This window comes from Chondrus crispus, genomic scaffold (genome assembly GCF_000350225.1).
Source record: "Chondrus crispus Stackhouse genomic scaffold, scaffold_56, whole genome shotgun sequence".
Taxonomy (NCBI): Eukaryota; Rhodophyta; class Florideophyceae; order Gigartinales; family Gigartinaceae; genus Chondrus; species Chondrus crispus.
In genome coordinates, this window is record NW_005178528.1 from 68,898 (window position 1) to 86,451 (window position 17,554).

The window sequence follows — 17,554 nt, forward strand, 5'->3', positions numbered from 1 at the left end:
CGAGAAGGATGCGCGACGGAGTCCCCAGAACAGCCCGGGGGAGGTACCGCACGCGGGGGCACGGAGGCCCCCGAGAACGGCGGAAGCGCGGGGAGCCCGACGGAAGGGCCCCCAGACGAAGGACGCGCCTCGGGAAGCGACGACATGAGGACGACGACGCGGTGAGCAGCGCGTGAGTGGCAACGAAGGGGAACACCCGCGGCGGCGGGTGAGGAGAGGTGGATGAGGATGCAAAACCAGGGGGCACGGAGTACGGCGGGGACGTAAGGGGGGCAAGGTCGATCGGTGGACGGCGCTGAAGACAACGCCGGATCAAGGGGGAGCAGGGCTAAGGCTCTGGAAGCGACCGGGTCGGACATGGCTCTCTCACTCCTCAAGGGTGAACGCGGACGTTCACTCTTGAGGAGGGGGCCGTGTGGCATAACGGCGGTTCGCGATTAGATTTAGATCAGATTAATACGAACCACACCGGCGCACACGTGTACCCCCACGTGTACGGAGGACGCGGGACCACACGCGTACACGTGTAGGAGGCGCATACCACCGCGCGCACAGTACGCGTCTCACACGTGTGCTGTCAGCCCCGACGGCTGACAGCATTACAGCGCGGGACGACCCGCGCTACAGTAAGCTACTACAGCATACCAGTACTGTAGTATTATGATAGACGCATTGTATACATTAAATAGGAGCGCGACCGGCGGCGGCGAAGGGGGACAAGCACGGACTTGTCCACGACCTACCGCCTAGGTCCGTCTTCCAGCTTAACTAACGAGCGCGATCCGTCTTCGCGCGCGTTAAACGGGACAAAGCGGGTAGGGGACAGCCGCGTGCGCGAGCGAGCCTAGATCCGCCTCCGCCCGTCGGCGCTGGTACGTTACCCAGCGCCGCTCCGGGGCGTCGAGGCGTAGATCGGCCCGCGCGTACGCTCGTCCCCGACCGTCCCGCTCTACCACGCTACCAGGGCCCGCTTCCCTGTCCCGTTAGCTGTGTGTTCTCCCCGTCTTCTCGCCCCTCGTACGGGGTCTACGTCGAGCTAAGTATACACCCCTCTCCGTTGGGGGGTGTTATACTACAAAGAGCAGCAACACAACACCAAAAAACCTGCCACTCTACTGCGGGGCTCCCGCTGAACATTTGACTGTCGGACTCATGATTCAGCGTCGTCTTGACCGGGAAAATGCCCAACAGGTGGCAGAATTGGCAAAGCATGAGCGTCGAAAAGCGGCTGAGAGCCTACGTAATGCTAAGAAAGAGGCAGCTCCGAGGAAGAGGAAATCTTGCGTGGATGAGCGAAAGAGGTTAAAGGACCAAAAACGTCAGGCTACTGAGGAAAAAGCTTCGAAAAGACGCAAAAAGGCAACAGCAAGAGGCTCTGAGGTGCGCTTGAAAGGGTCAGAGGGTTGTAGGGGAAGTCGAAAGAAGTCGCCAGCACAAAGAGAAAGCTGGAAGATATCTAAAGCTATTGTCGGGCAAATTGTTTCGGCTGTCCTGGCGAAGAAATGTTCTGTCCGGAATTAACGGTTGTCGTAAAATTTTGTGAAACGGTTAGTTTGTTTTGTCACGCTTGTTGTTTTAGTTCCTGACCCTAGTTTGGCGCAAAAACCCACCAGGAGATAGCGAGAGGTGTGCTTTCTCCATTGGTCAGCTCGGAATTCGTCACAGGGATGTCACGAGAGTGCAAGAGCTGCGGCGCCAAAGTTGTCCGGAATTGACCTTTCCGGGAAGGGTACCCTTCATACTGGCTTAATTTGGAACACTTTCGATCGATTCTACGATTAAGTTGCAAAATTAAAGGAACAAAATACTCTCTACCTCTGACAGTCGGCGCAGTACTTTAAATTAAAGCGAATCTTGAGACTTGCGTTTACTGATGGAAATCTGTTGTCAACCCCGGATGTGGGGCAATTTGGAACACCGCTTCCGCTAGCAGTTCTTCGCTTTGGAGAGCTCGACCATGACACCTGCTACATCTCTGTCTACCACTGAGGCTCGCCCTTCATGAGAAGGACTACCAGCACACCTGGCCTTTGACGGCCGACTCCTAGTGGAAGCTTTGACAGCCTTGCAGGCTTCTCTTTCGCTTTTCTTTTCCGCACGTAATGAAGCAGCTTGGGCCTTTTTCTAGGCTGCTCTCTTGACTTTCTCCTCGCGATCCTTCTGCTTCCGAGCTCTCTCAATCTTTTTTTGCCGTTCACGTTCATCTCGTTCCTCTTTCTTTCGCAATTTGTTCTCTTCCTTGCTCTTTTCTTCGGTTGCTTTCCTTTCCATTTCTCGCTTGTGTGCATTCAGTACGTCTGCGCTCGTCATGTATTTCGCGGGTGCGCCGCACATAAGCGCAACATTGCTCTGCTCATCAGAATTGTGGGCACTCGGAGCAGGCTTCACAGACATCAAAATTGAGTTCACAGTCTCACGCCTTGAAAGTTCTATTGCTAGGTTCTGTATCATTCCGGATGGCTCTTGCTTGTATCTCTTCACAATTTCCATAAAAGTTTCAGCAGCTTTGGCATCCAAACGCCTACGCTTGACAGATAGTAACCTTGCAGACACCTCCGCATCTTCGAAACCGCGAATGCGCTCCAAAACGTTCTCTTTCTCAGCATCAGCTTTTGTGCGGACTGCATTGATGAAACGGTAGTCCATCGGCCACAGACCCGTTGCTGCAAACGAATCCTTCTCATTCTGCGCAGTGATCATCCTATGAGCTGCAATAGCCACCTTAAGTTTGAAGGACATTGATCCTGTGTTAACACGGCCACATTTCAACAGCTCATCCCTGACTTTTCGTACTGCAGCCTGAAACGATTTGTTAATTTTCTGGTCACACGGCTGCAAGAAGTGGGATGTATTCGCCGGAAGTATCACGGGGACGATGTTTCGCTTTTCACACTGCTTCACCCATTCGAAGTCCAGTCTTGAGCTGTGTCCGTCAAGAAGCAAAACCCAAGTCTTATAATTCGGTACAAATTTTCTAACATATCGGTCGAGATGTTCGACAAAAAAGGGCATTATCGTTTGCTCCATCGAACCATTTTCGGATGTACGGAGAGCTGTCTCCTGGAAGTCACCCATCTCTCGCCAACCAGTGAGCAGAACCATCCGAGTTCTTAAAAATGGTAGAGTCAAGCGGCTCGTACCACTTTTTCATGAGCTTCTTACCGGCAGCAATTACAAATAGAGGAGCCATCCTACCGGATGCTGAGCCCGCCATTACTGCGGTCATGTGCTTGCTGCTCTTGTTGCTGCCAACTTGGAATCCCCCGTGTCTGGAATTCTTTCCAACAAATGTGCGTTCTCGAATTCCAAACTGCGCGTCCACTTTAGTTTCATCCATATTCCCCACCCGATCTGGGTCATCAAACATACCGGGGTGATCCTGTCCCACCTTTTGAAGCTCCTGTGCCAAATTCTTAACGTGCTCGTAGTTTTCGCCCTTTATCTTAGCCGTTTCTTTGTTCTCAGCATTTCTGTATGTTAATTCGGGGGTCCGTGCTCGAAAAGATCGAACAGCGTCGTTGGAAGGGATTCTATTTTGGAATCCTTTTCTTCCATCTGCAGAGACTCGTGCCTGAATGGAACGCATCTGGGAGTTTGTGATGGCATAACCTTTCGCTGCTACAGTAATACAGCGCTCTGTAATCCTTTTGTGCTCTTCTTTCGTGAGCACGGTCTCGCGCCCAGCCCTATTGTCGGCAGGATTCAAAAGTTTTTGCAAGGCACCGTCATTATTTGTTTTAATGGCTTTTCGTATGCGCCAAGCTGTCGTTTGCTGAAGGCTGTGGGCTTCCATAACCTCCCTTATCGATTTGTTTTGCCTAAAAGAAAGTGCAGCATCTGCTCGCCGCTTTTTGACAATCGCAAGTTCCTTCTCTCTGCGCCTGTGATGCGCTGCTTGCGCTCGCATTGACTTCGGTATGGTAGATCTGTGTTTTCCACCATGTTGAAGTCAGTCCGCGTGGGGAGAGTGGCTGTATAAGACGGCGGGAGCTGAGGAATTCAAATTTGAACTAAGATGGAGACGAGGACAGTACTTATCATTGTCAACCGTGTTGTCAGAGGGCAAAGAGGTGGACAGATTTTACTGTACAGTGCACTACAAGATTTAGTGCTAGGGCCTGACATATCGCATAATGTGGCACTATTGGGGGGTGGCACTGCGAAAAGAGTCGTCCGTAAAGGTCTTAAAGGTCACTTTTCAGCAATGAATCTTTACGCGTTGTATAAGACACAATATCTACGTCCAGTACTCATTAATAAGCGTCTGCCTTGAAGATTCCTTTCCTGACTGCGCCTTTGACGAAAAGAAAGCCTTTTTGGCCTTCCTTAAATGTACAGAAGCCTCTGTAACATCACATTGATATGCTAATTCTTCCAACTGGAAGAACATAGCCGATACAACCAGAGAACTCGGGATATTTTTCACATCTCTGCAATCTTCATTCGTGTCATCTGTATCCGTCAAATGACTATTGCGACCAGTAATAAATGTGCACGCCAGGTCAAATGAATCATTTGCCATTCCCGCTACAATATTAGGCTCCTCCTCCACACATAACCAACTGTCAGCGTCTCCAATCGTAATGTTCTCAACTCCATAGGTTGAAAGTTCGTCGTCCTCTTTCACATTTAAAGATAAATGCTTCATCATTTCCATTACGTTTCTTAAAACTTCTTTATCTGCCGATGCACGACTACCATGCATCTTTCCGTACTGACTTGTGAGGTCAGCCTGCATCTCCAATGGCAGAATACCTGCTTTGACCCAACACCTGGCAATTGTTTGTTGGCTGACAGTTTCCCAAGTCATGGGGACCATTTCGGAAACATCAAGCATGTGAGGATCGTATCCATCCCTCATGCCTCTCGTTCCAGCGGTCTTTTTCTTATTTATATTGTGCTTCGTGGCTCGGTCCTCAATGTCGCGAACAATTTCCCGCAACATGTGATGGCGATAACGTATCTTCCAGCATGAAATAATTCCTAGATCCATTGGCTGATGCACTGATGTGCAATTTGGTGGTAGTGTCATTATCGATACTTGGCCTCTAACATCTTCTAAATCCGTACCGTGCGGCCCGCAGTTGTCCATCAGGAGAAGAACTGGTCAGATGTCTTAGACCTGACATAGGGAAGAGAGACCTGATATAACCATTTCTTAAAAGTAACAGCGTCGGACCAGGCATTGAATTGACTAAAGTAGGGCACTGGCGGTTGGCCAAGCCACAAGCATCTTGGGGTTTTGCTCTTACCAATAATTGCCATCGGTAGTTTCAACGATCCATCAGAATTAGTGCAGACATATGCCATGATGCGGTCCTTCGCATTCATGCCATTAGTTCCTCGAACAGATTTTCTGTTCTCATGTGTGCAGATGTATGTCTTCCGTGGTAGTAATTTTTAAAAAAGTCCTGTTTCATCCACGTTGAAAATTCTTTGAACCTTGAACTTGCTCATCAATCCGTGCAGTAGTACAATGCGCTCTCTAATGGCGTCGAGGTTAACATAGCCAGCTTCGCCATGTAAGGAAACCCAACGAAGGGAATGACGCTGTACAAACTTACTTACCCATCCACATGATGCTTTGAAAATATCCAGCGCATGATGCTCGGCTGCACACATCGTCTGCTCTCCCTTTAAAAGTTCGTCCCGAATCAGCAATGCGTTTGCTTGAATAACGCTTTGAGTAACCGGCATCTTGAGTGAACAGGAAATTGTGATACATTCAAGAAGCAACTTTTCGAGCAACGGATAGGCACATGCTTTGACAGATTTGCTGTTTAGAGAGACGTTTCAAGTAATTGCCGTTTCCATGATACGGTCGATATTTGATCGAATGTTTGTTACAGTTCGGCGAGAGATCTGGTACTTTTCATGATGTGATTAGCGAGTGTCCCTGTTTGCATTTGTCTCGCGATGTCTGCCGTTTGATTGACTGTGAGGTGCGTTCGCCGCGTTTCAGGCTTGGGCTGTGACGATATTTTTGCTGTCATGTCCATTTGAGTCAGAAGGGGAGCGATCAGGAAAGGTGAACAATACGTGGGTTGGTTGGGCGATGGGTGGAGGTCGCCAGTCTCAACGAAAACGTGAATGTGGAAGAATATGGATCCGGGCGAGTGCCCGGCGCCGCATTGCGCTCGACCTAGAATTGGACTTCACGTGTCGTGTTATGATAAATCGTGACAACCGGGTTTTGGTGGCACTAAACCGAGGGAGGCACTGTCAAAGAGGGCACTAAATCGTGACCCCCCCCTGTATAGGGGTGTTCCAAATTGACCCTTTTTCCAAATATAGCCATTATGAAGGGTACCTGGTATGCATCTCGTATGACCCAGAAATTGACATTGAAGACCCGAATCTGGGCGCGACCACGCGTCACCGTTTGGAATCCGTGCAGGGAAATGGGGCCTCGAGAAGCATGACGAGCTCAAAAGAAGGAGCAACGACATCTGCAAAAGAGGAGACATTTTTGACAACCTCAGCAACGATAAAAAGAAGGTAAAGAATTGCGACGAACAGAGTTGACTCCAACCACACAAACTGACTTTGGACTGGGAAGCCTGATCGGGCTGCAGAGCTTATATACATCTGCAAAACACTTAGTCTTGGAGTTTTCCGAAAGGCGCCACACCGCAAACAATACTCGAGAACGCAGTTGAGTGAATAACGAAAGTGTGCCCTCCATTGTGATGTGTTTCAGGTTCAAAACAGTATTTCAAAATCTATCTGATGTACGCTATAGTGGAGTCTGTCGCAATTCTGCTTGGAGATGTGTGGTACAACAGGAGTTTCATTCTAGTTCGGATGTTTACCACTCAGTCTGCGATTTGCAAATTATAACTTGCACACTTCTCGTGGGAAGTTTGGTGCAAAGACATTCACACAGAAATCGTCTCCACATTCGCAAAGGAATTCCTGTGGTTAGAGAGGTCCCCAACGTGTGTGTACTTCGAGAACTCATCTTTTATATGCAGTGGAAAAGAAGGTTCAGTGCTTAGGCAACAGCATGATCTTATTGCAATGCGCCTGTGAATTTTCCAGAGCGCGTTGGGTTTCTTGTCTGGCTTTCACTGGCTCAAGGATACAATAGCACTGCTTGATTGGCTTGTTATCTAATTCAATCCTCGCTTCGCATAAAGCTGCAAGCAGGTCCTCTAACAAACTGCTTCTCCCAACTATAAACTGTACATTTCTCACTGGACCAAACTGCAAACGGACAGTGAAATGAAGAGCACTATTCATAAAATAGGGCTTTAAATAGCAATGGCTAATGAATATACCCTGTTCTTTAATGCGACTACGGCATTTCGCGGCGAGAATTAGGAAAAGAATTAATTTTACTCCGCCCGTCACAGCATAGCAAGAACATCGCAAACGGATCCCAACTTGAGAAATATATCTGGCCCTGCAACTAATTTGACGTTCAAGGATGGGAATGCAGCGCATGTCCTGGTGTCTATCGACGCGCAAAGTTGTGCAGTACAGCCAAACAGCATGTCATATAAACAACGTAGAGTTGCCCTTGGCAAAATTGGATACAATAACGATATCATACATAATATTTTGCTACGTAGCGTTCTGCTAGAGGGTTTTGTTCCGCACTCTGTAGGAATCATTTGAAGGGCACACTGGCCCTGGAGTACCTACCATTCAGTAGTAGTGCTTATGATTTTTTTTTGAGGTCTTGTGATGCGCGAATACCGTTCCAATGGAAATGAAATTTTATTCTGGACCCAAGCAACGAAGAATGAGCGTTTCTGAGATTCGATATTGTCAGCCACACATTCTGTAACGACGACGCGGTAATTCCTCGAAACCATGTAGGACTAAGCCCCTCAGTTATCTCCACGACTTACAGAATTCGAGAGTGAAAAGTCCAAGTGAAGTCCAGTCGCGGTTGTTGTCCATCTGTGGCAATGTCTAAGTGTCCGCGAATGTGTTTCATAGTTTCGGACTGTGATATGGTATTACCATTTAGAGCGAACTCGCGAGACAAAGGTCTTCTTCTCTTACAACGAAAATTTTCATCATCCTTTATTCCCAGATCTGCATTCTCTATTGAACTTGTTTTCCAACAATGAAAGCGCAGACGTGTTTCACAAAAAGATACAACCTTTACCAGGTAGGGTTGACTTCACTCTGGTTGTCGCGAAATCATCACCCTTTGGTTTTCCACTTTGCCTCACGATAAGGGATTGGAAGAAAAAGAAAAAAAGAAGGAGAGGGAAGGGTAGGAGCGGAAGCAAGACCTCAACGATGGGCGAAAGCAGTTTTCTGACGGCGTTCAGCTACCAATGAATATTTCTTATACAGAGATACGCGTAATTCCTTGTCTCTCTCTTCACTCCCGAAGCAGTGTCAAGTCGTCGGAGGTAGAGTTTTTCAATTTTCATTATGGAAGAAATTAACTGATTGTAAGAGAACTGATTGTAGGAGAACTGTCATAGTAGCTCGGTGAGGCCGAACGACCGTCCCGTCTCTACATGGGCACCGCAGAGCTGGATAGCTGATGTTTATCGGACCGTTAGTCCTCATATGAGGACAAAAGTTATTTTATTTTTTCTAGAAAACCCAAATTCGCGATTTCACTTCTGTTTTTGAAACCAGAAGGCCATCACTACGGGCAAAGCACATGCTTGTCAATTTTCGCGAAAACCAACCCGTTGATGCATATAAAAGTGTTCAAAAGAAAAAGTCGGCTTACGGTATGCATTTTTCTTTAAGCTAATTCTGTAACAGTAACATGGAAACATTTATTTGAGGGCTTTCTATTCGGTTCTAACCCGCGATTTCGGGTTGTTTTTTCATTTTTGCTTTTTGCTTGTTTATTCATGCAGAAACTGAGAAACTTCATGATTCTTCATGAAGAAACGACTTTAGACAATGGTAGCCACGACTTACACGTTACATCTCCATGATGGAGATGGGCTACAGGGACCCTAGGAAGTCATGGGGGATCTCGTTTTTGATGGTTGATCGCGATTATCGGTGGGTCGCCTGAAGAAGGCCGAAGTGGTGATTTTTTCATTTTGCAGCACTATCTGGCAGTTTTTGCGCGCAATTGCGCGCAAAAACATGATTTATTGAAATCGCGGGTTCTAACGTTCGAAAAGTTTTAAAACGAGTCATTCTTCCAAAGAAAAATAGAAACCGTCGCCATCAAAGTTGAAAAGAAATAAAATTCGCAGATTTTTATGTTTTGATAACGCTTGGTCGGATAGATACTAGCACTACTCGAACAACTCTTATCAGCAATAAATATGCAACGACGTGACCGTAAAAAAAGAGTGATTTCTTTGTTTTCTAAGAGATGCGAAAAAGGAAAACTGGTAGCAAAGGAACCTTTTTTTGCATCAGACGAGCTCCAACGAGGCAAAGAGGGTCATGACAACTCAAGGTGTCGTCAGGATGTCGTGATTCCCGAGTCTGTTGGCAAACACAAAGTGGCATATATTTTGCATTGGTCCATTCTATTCCCCGAAGAAGTATATCATCGTCAGCAGAACCATGCAGTGCTATGATCAGGCGTGTTTTGGGCACTCAACGACATGTCCAGTTTGGAAGTTCTAAGGACTTAAATCGGAATCACGAACGATCCACATTAACATCAAGCCGGAACGTGATGCAGAGATGCAGATCGTCGACGTATTGTAGCGGTTGAAGGACAAGCACAGTATGTATGTCTTTCTAATTTTTCTTTGTATAAACATACTGTGGGTATCCTTCCCGAAGGTAGTGACTTCTCCATTCTTTTAAAAGATGGCATAGAACTCCAATATAATTTCTATGTCATACCTAAAAGAAATTTCAGAGGAGGAGTACGGTATCGACTAGTATTAAAGAGGATGGTCTGGGAGATTGACGGAAAGGACATGTAGTGCAGTGACCCTGCGCCCTTTATCCCTGGTCACCGCCGTTGGGAGGCCGTGCTCCACGCTTTTGACACGTGTACTGTGCGTGCATACTTGGGGAAGGTACCCCACGTGTACCACATGTAGACACACGTGTATAGAGTCGTATGACACGTATATGATACGTGTGCAACACGTGTGTGACACGTATACATACGTGGTGCGCACAAGTTGCTACGCAAATTAGCGTCTAATGCCCAGTGACAATTCAAATGACGATAATTAATTATTAATTACCCATTTAGTAACCGACGCCGACAACTGCGCTCGGCCTATATAGGTTGGGTGTCAGAAGGCTCTACAGTAAAGAGGGATCAGGTGATCGGACCCCATCTGTTGTGGGATCTTCTACGGTTCTTATCTAGTTTGCTAAGTCGGGTACCTGAACCCTTCGTCGTCATCCTTTGTCTTGCTTTTCCTTTACTTTTTGACCTATTTCTACATTTCTACGCTATCGTTCATTTTCCTACTTTCTTCTGTTTTCTTGTGTTGTTCTTCTTCGACGCTGTCGATAGCGGTCCGCTATACGGCCGCGACACACCCACTCCTTCTAGTTACTCGATCCCGAGTACCCCTTCGCGCGCTGACCGCGACTCTACGCGCGATTCTCGCGTTACCTCTGAGCTACCGCGGACAGAGGGCCCCGAACACCCTGGTGGTGACTGAACATTCCGCTTTCCCTCACAGCGGGATTTACGCCCTCGTTGGCGAGTGTGTCCACTGCACTACATTACATAAGCAATTGTATGGAGATTAGTTATAAGGTGAAAGGATAGTTTGTTGTAGTCTAGCATGTACTGGATTGTTCTTTGTTTCAACTACGATTTCTATAAAAGGTGCGGAGTTCGGACGGGGAAAGCAAAAGGGGGCAGGCATACCTCTCACTAACCCTGAGAGCCACCCAACCTGCAACTCCAAGTGTGTCCAACTTAAGAACCGCTTTGAAACCATTCAACACAAGTATGTCACTCTGTTCATTTCATTAACCCTGAGCATCGCTAAACCTACACTGTATTGTACCGTAGCGCACGTAGGGGGCAACAAAAGGGAATTGCTGTAGCTGAGTCAGTGTTACAAAAATGTTGGAAATGCCTGACTCATTACTACAGTTCCAAAGTTTTTCGCGTGCAAGCAATGCAAGGCAAATTCTCTGCTGTTTTGCTCAAGGCACCGTCGTTAGGATGTTGATTCCTTAGTGGTTTGTATCATAGCCGTACCAGAGTTGAGGTCTCAACGCCTAACCAGTGCAATGCTCACAACCTCGGCCTCCGTTTCAAGATGCACAAAGGCATGTATGCTGAATGGAGAAGCAGCAATACAGTTACCCTAAGCTTTGACTACTGCACTCTCTTCGGTGTTGAAAACATTGCATGAGTGAGGGCTTCAGGTCTGTAAAGCGACACCGGAAATTTTTGGAAAGACACGGCCTCTGAAACTTACCTTTCCCGTATACAACTGGGTTGGTTTTGCCATTTGAAGGACATATACAGTATTAAACACTGACGATGGGTTTTGATGCGGGAGGGATAAAATACTCTTTCATGAAACCAAGCACTGGTCCTGAAAGCTGCAAAAAGGTGTTGCAAGCATCTGCAGTTAGGCAGAGAAAAGATTGGGCAACTGGACACGCAGCATCTCCATCCGCATGAAGTGTAAAAACACAAACGCACACACAAGCGTGGCACTTTTTGCGCCCAAAATTCATGCACATCCGTTGGTCTACTGTCTATAACTCCAGGCACAGTCCCTCTGTGTCTGGAATGGTAAAAGGGGACTGACGGATGTGTCTGAGTTCAGGGCAAACATGTGGGGGACCGTGAACGTTCTCTCAAGCACAAAGGATTTTGCCTTTCTGACGTTGATCAATCTGAAGAACCTGTGGCGAATTGTGCGCGTCGGTCTCTAGAAACACTGCAAAAAAGGAACGCTAGAACTCTCGGGGAAGGATAAGGTAGGCCGGAGGGGCTCCTGGCCTTTTCAGAAAACGCAAGTCGGTGGCGAGTTCGCTCTGCCCCAGCCATGCTTGGGGAGAGCGCCGCCTTTATATTAAATCATCCCTCTCGCTCTTTTCAGAACTTTCCACCCAACAGTCGCGCTCAATTGTGTTCATCGCTGGGCCGCCCGATCGCGACCTTTCGGCGTCCGTCGGATATTCGCGGTAGGGGAATTAGGCAACTTTAAGTCCGTTAATCGTAGTGCTCTTGAAAACGGACTACTGCGCTACAGTGCCCAATGGAGAGTGAACGCCCGTATGCTCTTCATTCAAAATTGGAGAGGCGCAGGGCTTCTTTCTTCAAATCTCGCTTGCCTGCGGTGTCCAAGAAGTCGTGAAGCATACCATGTAGGTCATTTGCAATTTGCGCCAAAGGTTCCCATGTCTGGGCAACGTGGTCGGGAAGGCCCTCCCACACGACTAGTAGTTCCAGACTTTTATCGAACTTTCGAATGTCTCGCAAGTCTTTGGCATCGTGGTAGGTAGTTTCCGTGTGTTCTGCGTACCGCAAAAGAATGGGATCCACCTCTACATCCTCTAGGCCTGTCCGATAGAACGCGAGGCGTCGTGAGTGCACAATTTCTCGCTTGCACAGGATAAGGTCTTCTACCTCATATACCCAATCAGACTTCATCCTGATGACCCGTCGAGGTCCTTTCCAAATGAACTGCAGTTTATGACCTTTCGTTTGGGAACGCCGAACGAGGACATAGTCACCGATTTAAAATTTTGCCGCACGCACATTGGTTTTAGCGTTGTGTTTCGCAATGGCCCGGGCGCGAGATTTTGAGACCAAACCCAGCACATCTTGGTGTAAGTCACAAAGAGCGTCCTGCGTACGATCGATTTCGATTAGTCGCCTGGCCTCCATTTCTTGGAGACTGGAAACTTTAGAGTACGGCTTGCTCGGTAACGCGGCTAACAAAGGACAGGTAGGATAATGGGAAGTGAAAACCTCTAAAGGCGTCCGGTACACGCCAGGGATATTTTTTTGGCGAAGCCCAAGCCGTTTCAGAGGCGCCTGATTTATCACACTCTGCACACACTCCGTTACGGCAGGCCAATCCCTTTGTGACAGTCGAAACTCCAGCAAGACCGCCCTGCACGCCCGCAAAACCTCTCGACAAACACGCTCGACGGACCCATTGGCCCAAGGCGAGTAAGCTGTTGTGAAATGTTGCGTTACCCTGAGCTCTTCTGTGAGGGCTCTGATCAGTTCGTTCTTAAAATGTGCGCCCTGGTCAGATATCACCCATTCAACACTGCCGAAGACAGCTGTCCACATAGCAAGTGCGTCTGCAGCTGCTTCCCCGGTAGCTGAGTGAGTGGGGTAGAGCCATATATATGAAAAGAGATCATCTCGCATCACTAGCACGTATGACATCTTAGAAGAGCTGGGTCCCAGATAAAGGAAATCGAGATGCAACACCTCATTAGGCTTTGTGGCGTGCAAAGCATGGCCGTACGGCCAAGGCACGACCTCTCGCGTCCGAGTACAGATGCAGTGCAGGCATCCTTGCACAAAACTTCTCACATCAGCAGCCAGTCCTTTCCATGCAAAGTTCTCTCGAATGACACTTTCCGTAGCGTCTTGGCCCCTTTGTCTCATGGACCCGCAGTGGGACACAATTAGAATTTTGAGTTTCAAATCAACTGGAAGGGGTGGAATCCAAATTCTTTTCTGCGTGTAGAGGAGGCCGTCAGACTCGGCATACACGTTAGCAGGAATGGAGGTGATTCTTCTTTGCGCAGATCGTATAGTCCCCAGTCGTGGCCACTCGATATCCGTGGTACAGGGGACCACCTGGGATGACGTCTCAACCAGGCTACAGAGGTGTGCAGTAGCAACGGGCTTCTCCTTCCTGTATCCTTTCGTCCATCGAGTGAGGATGTCGGCGAAAATGTTGCGAGCTCCGCTGATGTGCTCGATTGCGTAGTCGAAGCGGGACAGAAACAGGGCCCACCTTTAGACCTTCGATACAATATGCCTACCAAGCGTGGGCTCCAGGGCCAACGGGGCAAATACAAACAAAAGATTTCGGTGATCCGTGTACACGTGTACGGATTGTTCATTTAAGAACAAGTAGTCCACCTTCTCGAAAGTCTGGAAGATGGCGTAGGCTTCTTGTTCGAAAGTGCTCCAGCCCAGCTGGGCACCTGTGAATGCAGAACCGAGAAAAGCCAAGGGTTCATGCACCTGGTCCTCAATAGGTAACGAGAGCTGTGAGGACTCAGTCTCCGTGACTACGCCGGACCAATGTTTCTGAGAGGCGTCTGTGTATACGCATATTGTCATTTCTGCCCTTGGGTATGCTAAAGTTACCGCATTGCGCAAGGTTTCCTGTAGTTCAAAGAAAATGTTGTCGTGTTCAGTGCCCCAGGAAAGCTGGCAAAGTGGAAGTCCTCTGATTGCCCTTTTCTTCCTTGCGATAGCCTGTTCCACTTATCATGCGTCCACACCATTTTATCTCACGCGCAAAAAAGGTGCACTTTCGAGCAGACAGGAACAAATTTCTCTTCGCGCAAATATGGGGAGCGCTTCGGGCTAAAGGGCATCATCGGAGCTGGGCTCATTTTGGTTTCCACGCTGCTCGCCTCTAGGAGCCCGGACGCCCCGAAGAAGGTTAAGCAATGAGTTTTTGTGTTTTTTTTGTGTGATAGATAAATAGTGCGTACTAACTTGGTCTGGTGGTCCAAGCCTTTGTGTAAAGATATCCTGGGATGCTTTAGGTTGGAGTAACAAATGTTCGTCTCATGGTGCCGCTCGTCAGCCAAATCCATCGGAAGTAGAGCTGTGCGCAATTGATGCAGCGTTTACCGGACGGTTGTGAAGGACGTTCATGGTCTTTGGTAGGTGCAGCTTTCAATCAATCTGCAGTAGCCACCCTCAGGCGGCCCCCCATCTCCCGAGTGCTACGGACTTTTGAGGTCGTGGGCAGAAGATTCCATCGCAGAGTCCATTTTGGGCAACTTGTTTCCAAAAGCTGTCTCTGGCGACGTGGAGAAAATCTGCATCCCAAACAGCGACCGAGGCCCACCTTGTCTTTACACTGAAAACACCAGCCTGGCACACTGGCTACCCCCCATCTCGTAAGATAGCGGTATGTACTGTAGGCGTGTGCCTTCATACTGTACCAAGGGTACTGTTGTACAATGTTACGCGTGGACGGCATGCGAACACTCATACATATTATAGTTATTCTCATCTAATACTTCACACGTTGTAAAGAGCCGCAATTTGAATAAAGACGGCTTCACAGGGGTGATCACAATACAGGGGGAGGTAGCTCAATAGTGCCTACTTTAGTAGTGCTTCCCTCTATATAGTGCTATGGCTCACCCTCTGGCACAGGTTATCATAAGCTCACACGTGTATCATCCGGCATGGTTCAGTACTCAAAGGATGAAGTTATTTAGTTGTGCTACAGGCTTTGTTGTGTTTGTGTTAGCAGTGTGCTTTGTCCCCAAATATATGTATGAGCCTCCATTATATAGTGCCATACCCCCAATAGTGCCATAGCTAGAGGTATGTCACGCTATAGCACTATATCGTAGGAGGCACTGTACCACACAGGCAGCAGAGGGAGCACATGCCACAGCAAGAACAAATTGAGATATACAGCAACCATCAGACAAAGATGGTATCTTCATGTTTTATTCTATCATGCAAATTGCCTCTGCATCTAGCTAACGATAGGGAAAAGGATTAATTCTGTTCGCTTAGGTCTTCATCCCGTTTTCATCGACTCAAGACTGCGAGGGAGCGTTGATTATCACGCCCAATCAATGTGTCCTCTCATTCGCGCTCTAGAGCGCGGGCTCACCGTAGAGAAGGTCATCAAGGACGACAACATCCCCGCGTCCCCGATACCTAGCTCCAGCGTCCTGCACTGAAATCGTACCCAACTTCATGACAACCCTCCAGATGATGGGCTTTCCGTTGAGGTCGTACAGGCCGGCAAAGCTGAGCCCTCTGTTCCTTGGCGGGACAAATACACGGATGAGCAGGCACCCGCTCTTCGTGTAGAAGTCCATCCAGGTCTGTCGCCGAAGGTCGACATCGACGAACACGGCGCCCATACCAGAAACGTTGGCCCTCTTGTTCAAGGTCGGGATTTTGAAGATCTGCGTGACACGGTTCTTCACGAGGGGCGTGAACAGCCTCTTCGGGCTGAATGTCTGGAACTGATTTGTGATTCCCTTGGGCAAGAGCGAGTCGAACCTATCGTCAACCGGCGGTGGGACAGGGTTGCTGACGCGGAACTCCCTCTTGGCGGCCTGGAACACGGCACCCCTGGTGACGTTCTTGTCGAAGAAGTTGAACGGCATGTCGAAGGGTACCACCTCAGCGTCCCAGTTAATAGAGCGGAAGCCAGAGAACAGTGGCCCAGCCTCATTGCCATTGTCGATACCGCCCAAGGCATTTTGGAAGGTGGTGAAAGCACGGCGGAGGCCGTTAGCGTTGCGAGAGGTGGCCGTCAAGACAGCAAACTTGTAACCGCATTTGTTATAGGTCCGAGCTTCTGCAAGCGCAAAGAAGGCGAGGGCCAGGGCCAGAGCAGCGGTGAACTTCATGATGGAATGTTTAGTGCTGAGGCAGGTCGGGTTGGTGAAGTAGTGGAGATGGTGATGGGAAAGTAGCAGGGTCGGGCGGAAGGTTGGGCTTTTATAGACTGGGCGGAGAGATGAATTTTCTAGTTACAGGAAACTGACATAAATATGGGGGTATATGCTTCCCGATAGGGATTCGAGATAAGATTTGTCCAGGAGGGATGCCTGTGAGTAGATAGACGATGTAGAGAAATGATAAGGAATTTTGTAATCGTCAATAGACTGAAGCAGGTTGGGAATCAAGATCTTGCCCTTTCGCATGCGATGTCCTCTAAGAAAAAGGGGGATGGGAAATATGCGCATGTTTGCGCTGTTGAGAGATGAAGAGTCACAGATGATACTGTACATGATGAATAGAGCGGGAGCGAGAATGTACATCTGAAGAACGGTCCTCTAAAGGCTGGATCGCAGTGCGACGTGTGGCCAATATTGTACAGATGGTGAGGAAAAAATATTGTTGACGGGTGGGTTTGAGGACAAGCAATACGTCGAATGGAAGCAAAAATCGGGACTGGGACAAGAGCAAAGGTATGATGTGAGAGGGTTTTAGACAGACGTGGTCATCTCTTTGATATATGCCGTAGGTGGCACGTCATCAACTGCGGACGAGGACCATGGCCTACAAACATACATACATCACCCACAGACTCAGATTTGTGCCCTCCTCCACAGAGACTACCTGAGGTCAATGAACACGTGTACTGTGTTGGGCTTGTTGGATGGACTAATATGGAAGGGAAACAAGTAATTTACAGTATGCGTCGACGTGGGATTTTTCCGACGAGAGAGGTCCACGCCTGTCCCCAGAATGAAGTTAATGCCTTGCATGAACCAATCACATCGCTACAGACATCGCTCCTCGGCGCATATGGTTGACCCAAATCGGGGGCATTGTTCATGTGATCTCTCATGATGGGCTCTATACGGTGCTTCTTTGTGGATTCTCTGCTGGGAAGGGCTTCAATGTCTTGTACCGCATCACTTGTAGCGGTAAGCGTCAAAGGCCTACTGGACACCTGCGCCTAAACAAATTCACAGG

General features: G+C 48.3%; 3 protein-coding genes; 1 reads left to right on the forward strand and 2 right to left on the reverse strand.

The window, feature by feature from the left end:
- The first annotated feature begins 660 nt into the window (after positions 1 to 660).
- CHC_T00006944001 (hypothetical protein) lies at positions 661 to 767 on the forward strand. XM_005710231.1 is given in 2 exon segments: positions 661 to 750; positions 751 to 767. The coding sequence occupies 1 exon segment, from the start codon at positions 661 to 663 to the stop codon at positions 748 to 750; it is 90 nt and encodes a 29-aa protein (XP_005710288.1). The 3' UTR covers positions 751 to 767.
- Positions 768 to 9,223: 8,456 nt separating this feature from the next.
- On the reverse strand, positions 9,224 to 9,450 carry CHC_T00006945001 (hypothetical protein). XM_005710232.1 is given in 2 exon segments: positions 9,224 to 9,303; positions 9,304 to 9,450. 1 exon segment carries the CDS (start codon positions 9,448 to 9,450, stop codon positions 9,304 to 9,306), a length of 147 nt encoding a protein of 48 aa, XP_005710289.1. The 3' UTR covers positions 9,224 to 9,303.
- Positions 9,451 to 15,711: 6,261 nt separating this feature from the next.
- On the reverse strand, positions 15,712 to 16,479 carry CHC_T00006946001 (hypothetical protein). Its single transcript, XM_005710233.1, has one exon. The coding sequence runs from the start codon at positions 16,477 to 16,479 to the stop codon at positions 15,712 to 15,714; it is 768 nt and encodes a 255-aa protein (XP_005710290.1).
- Positions 16,480 to 17,554: the final 1,075 nt, after the last annotated feature.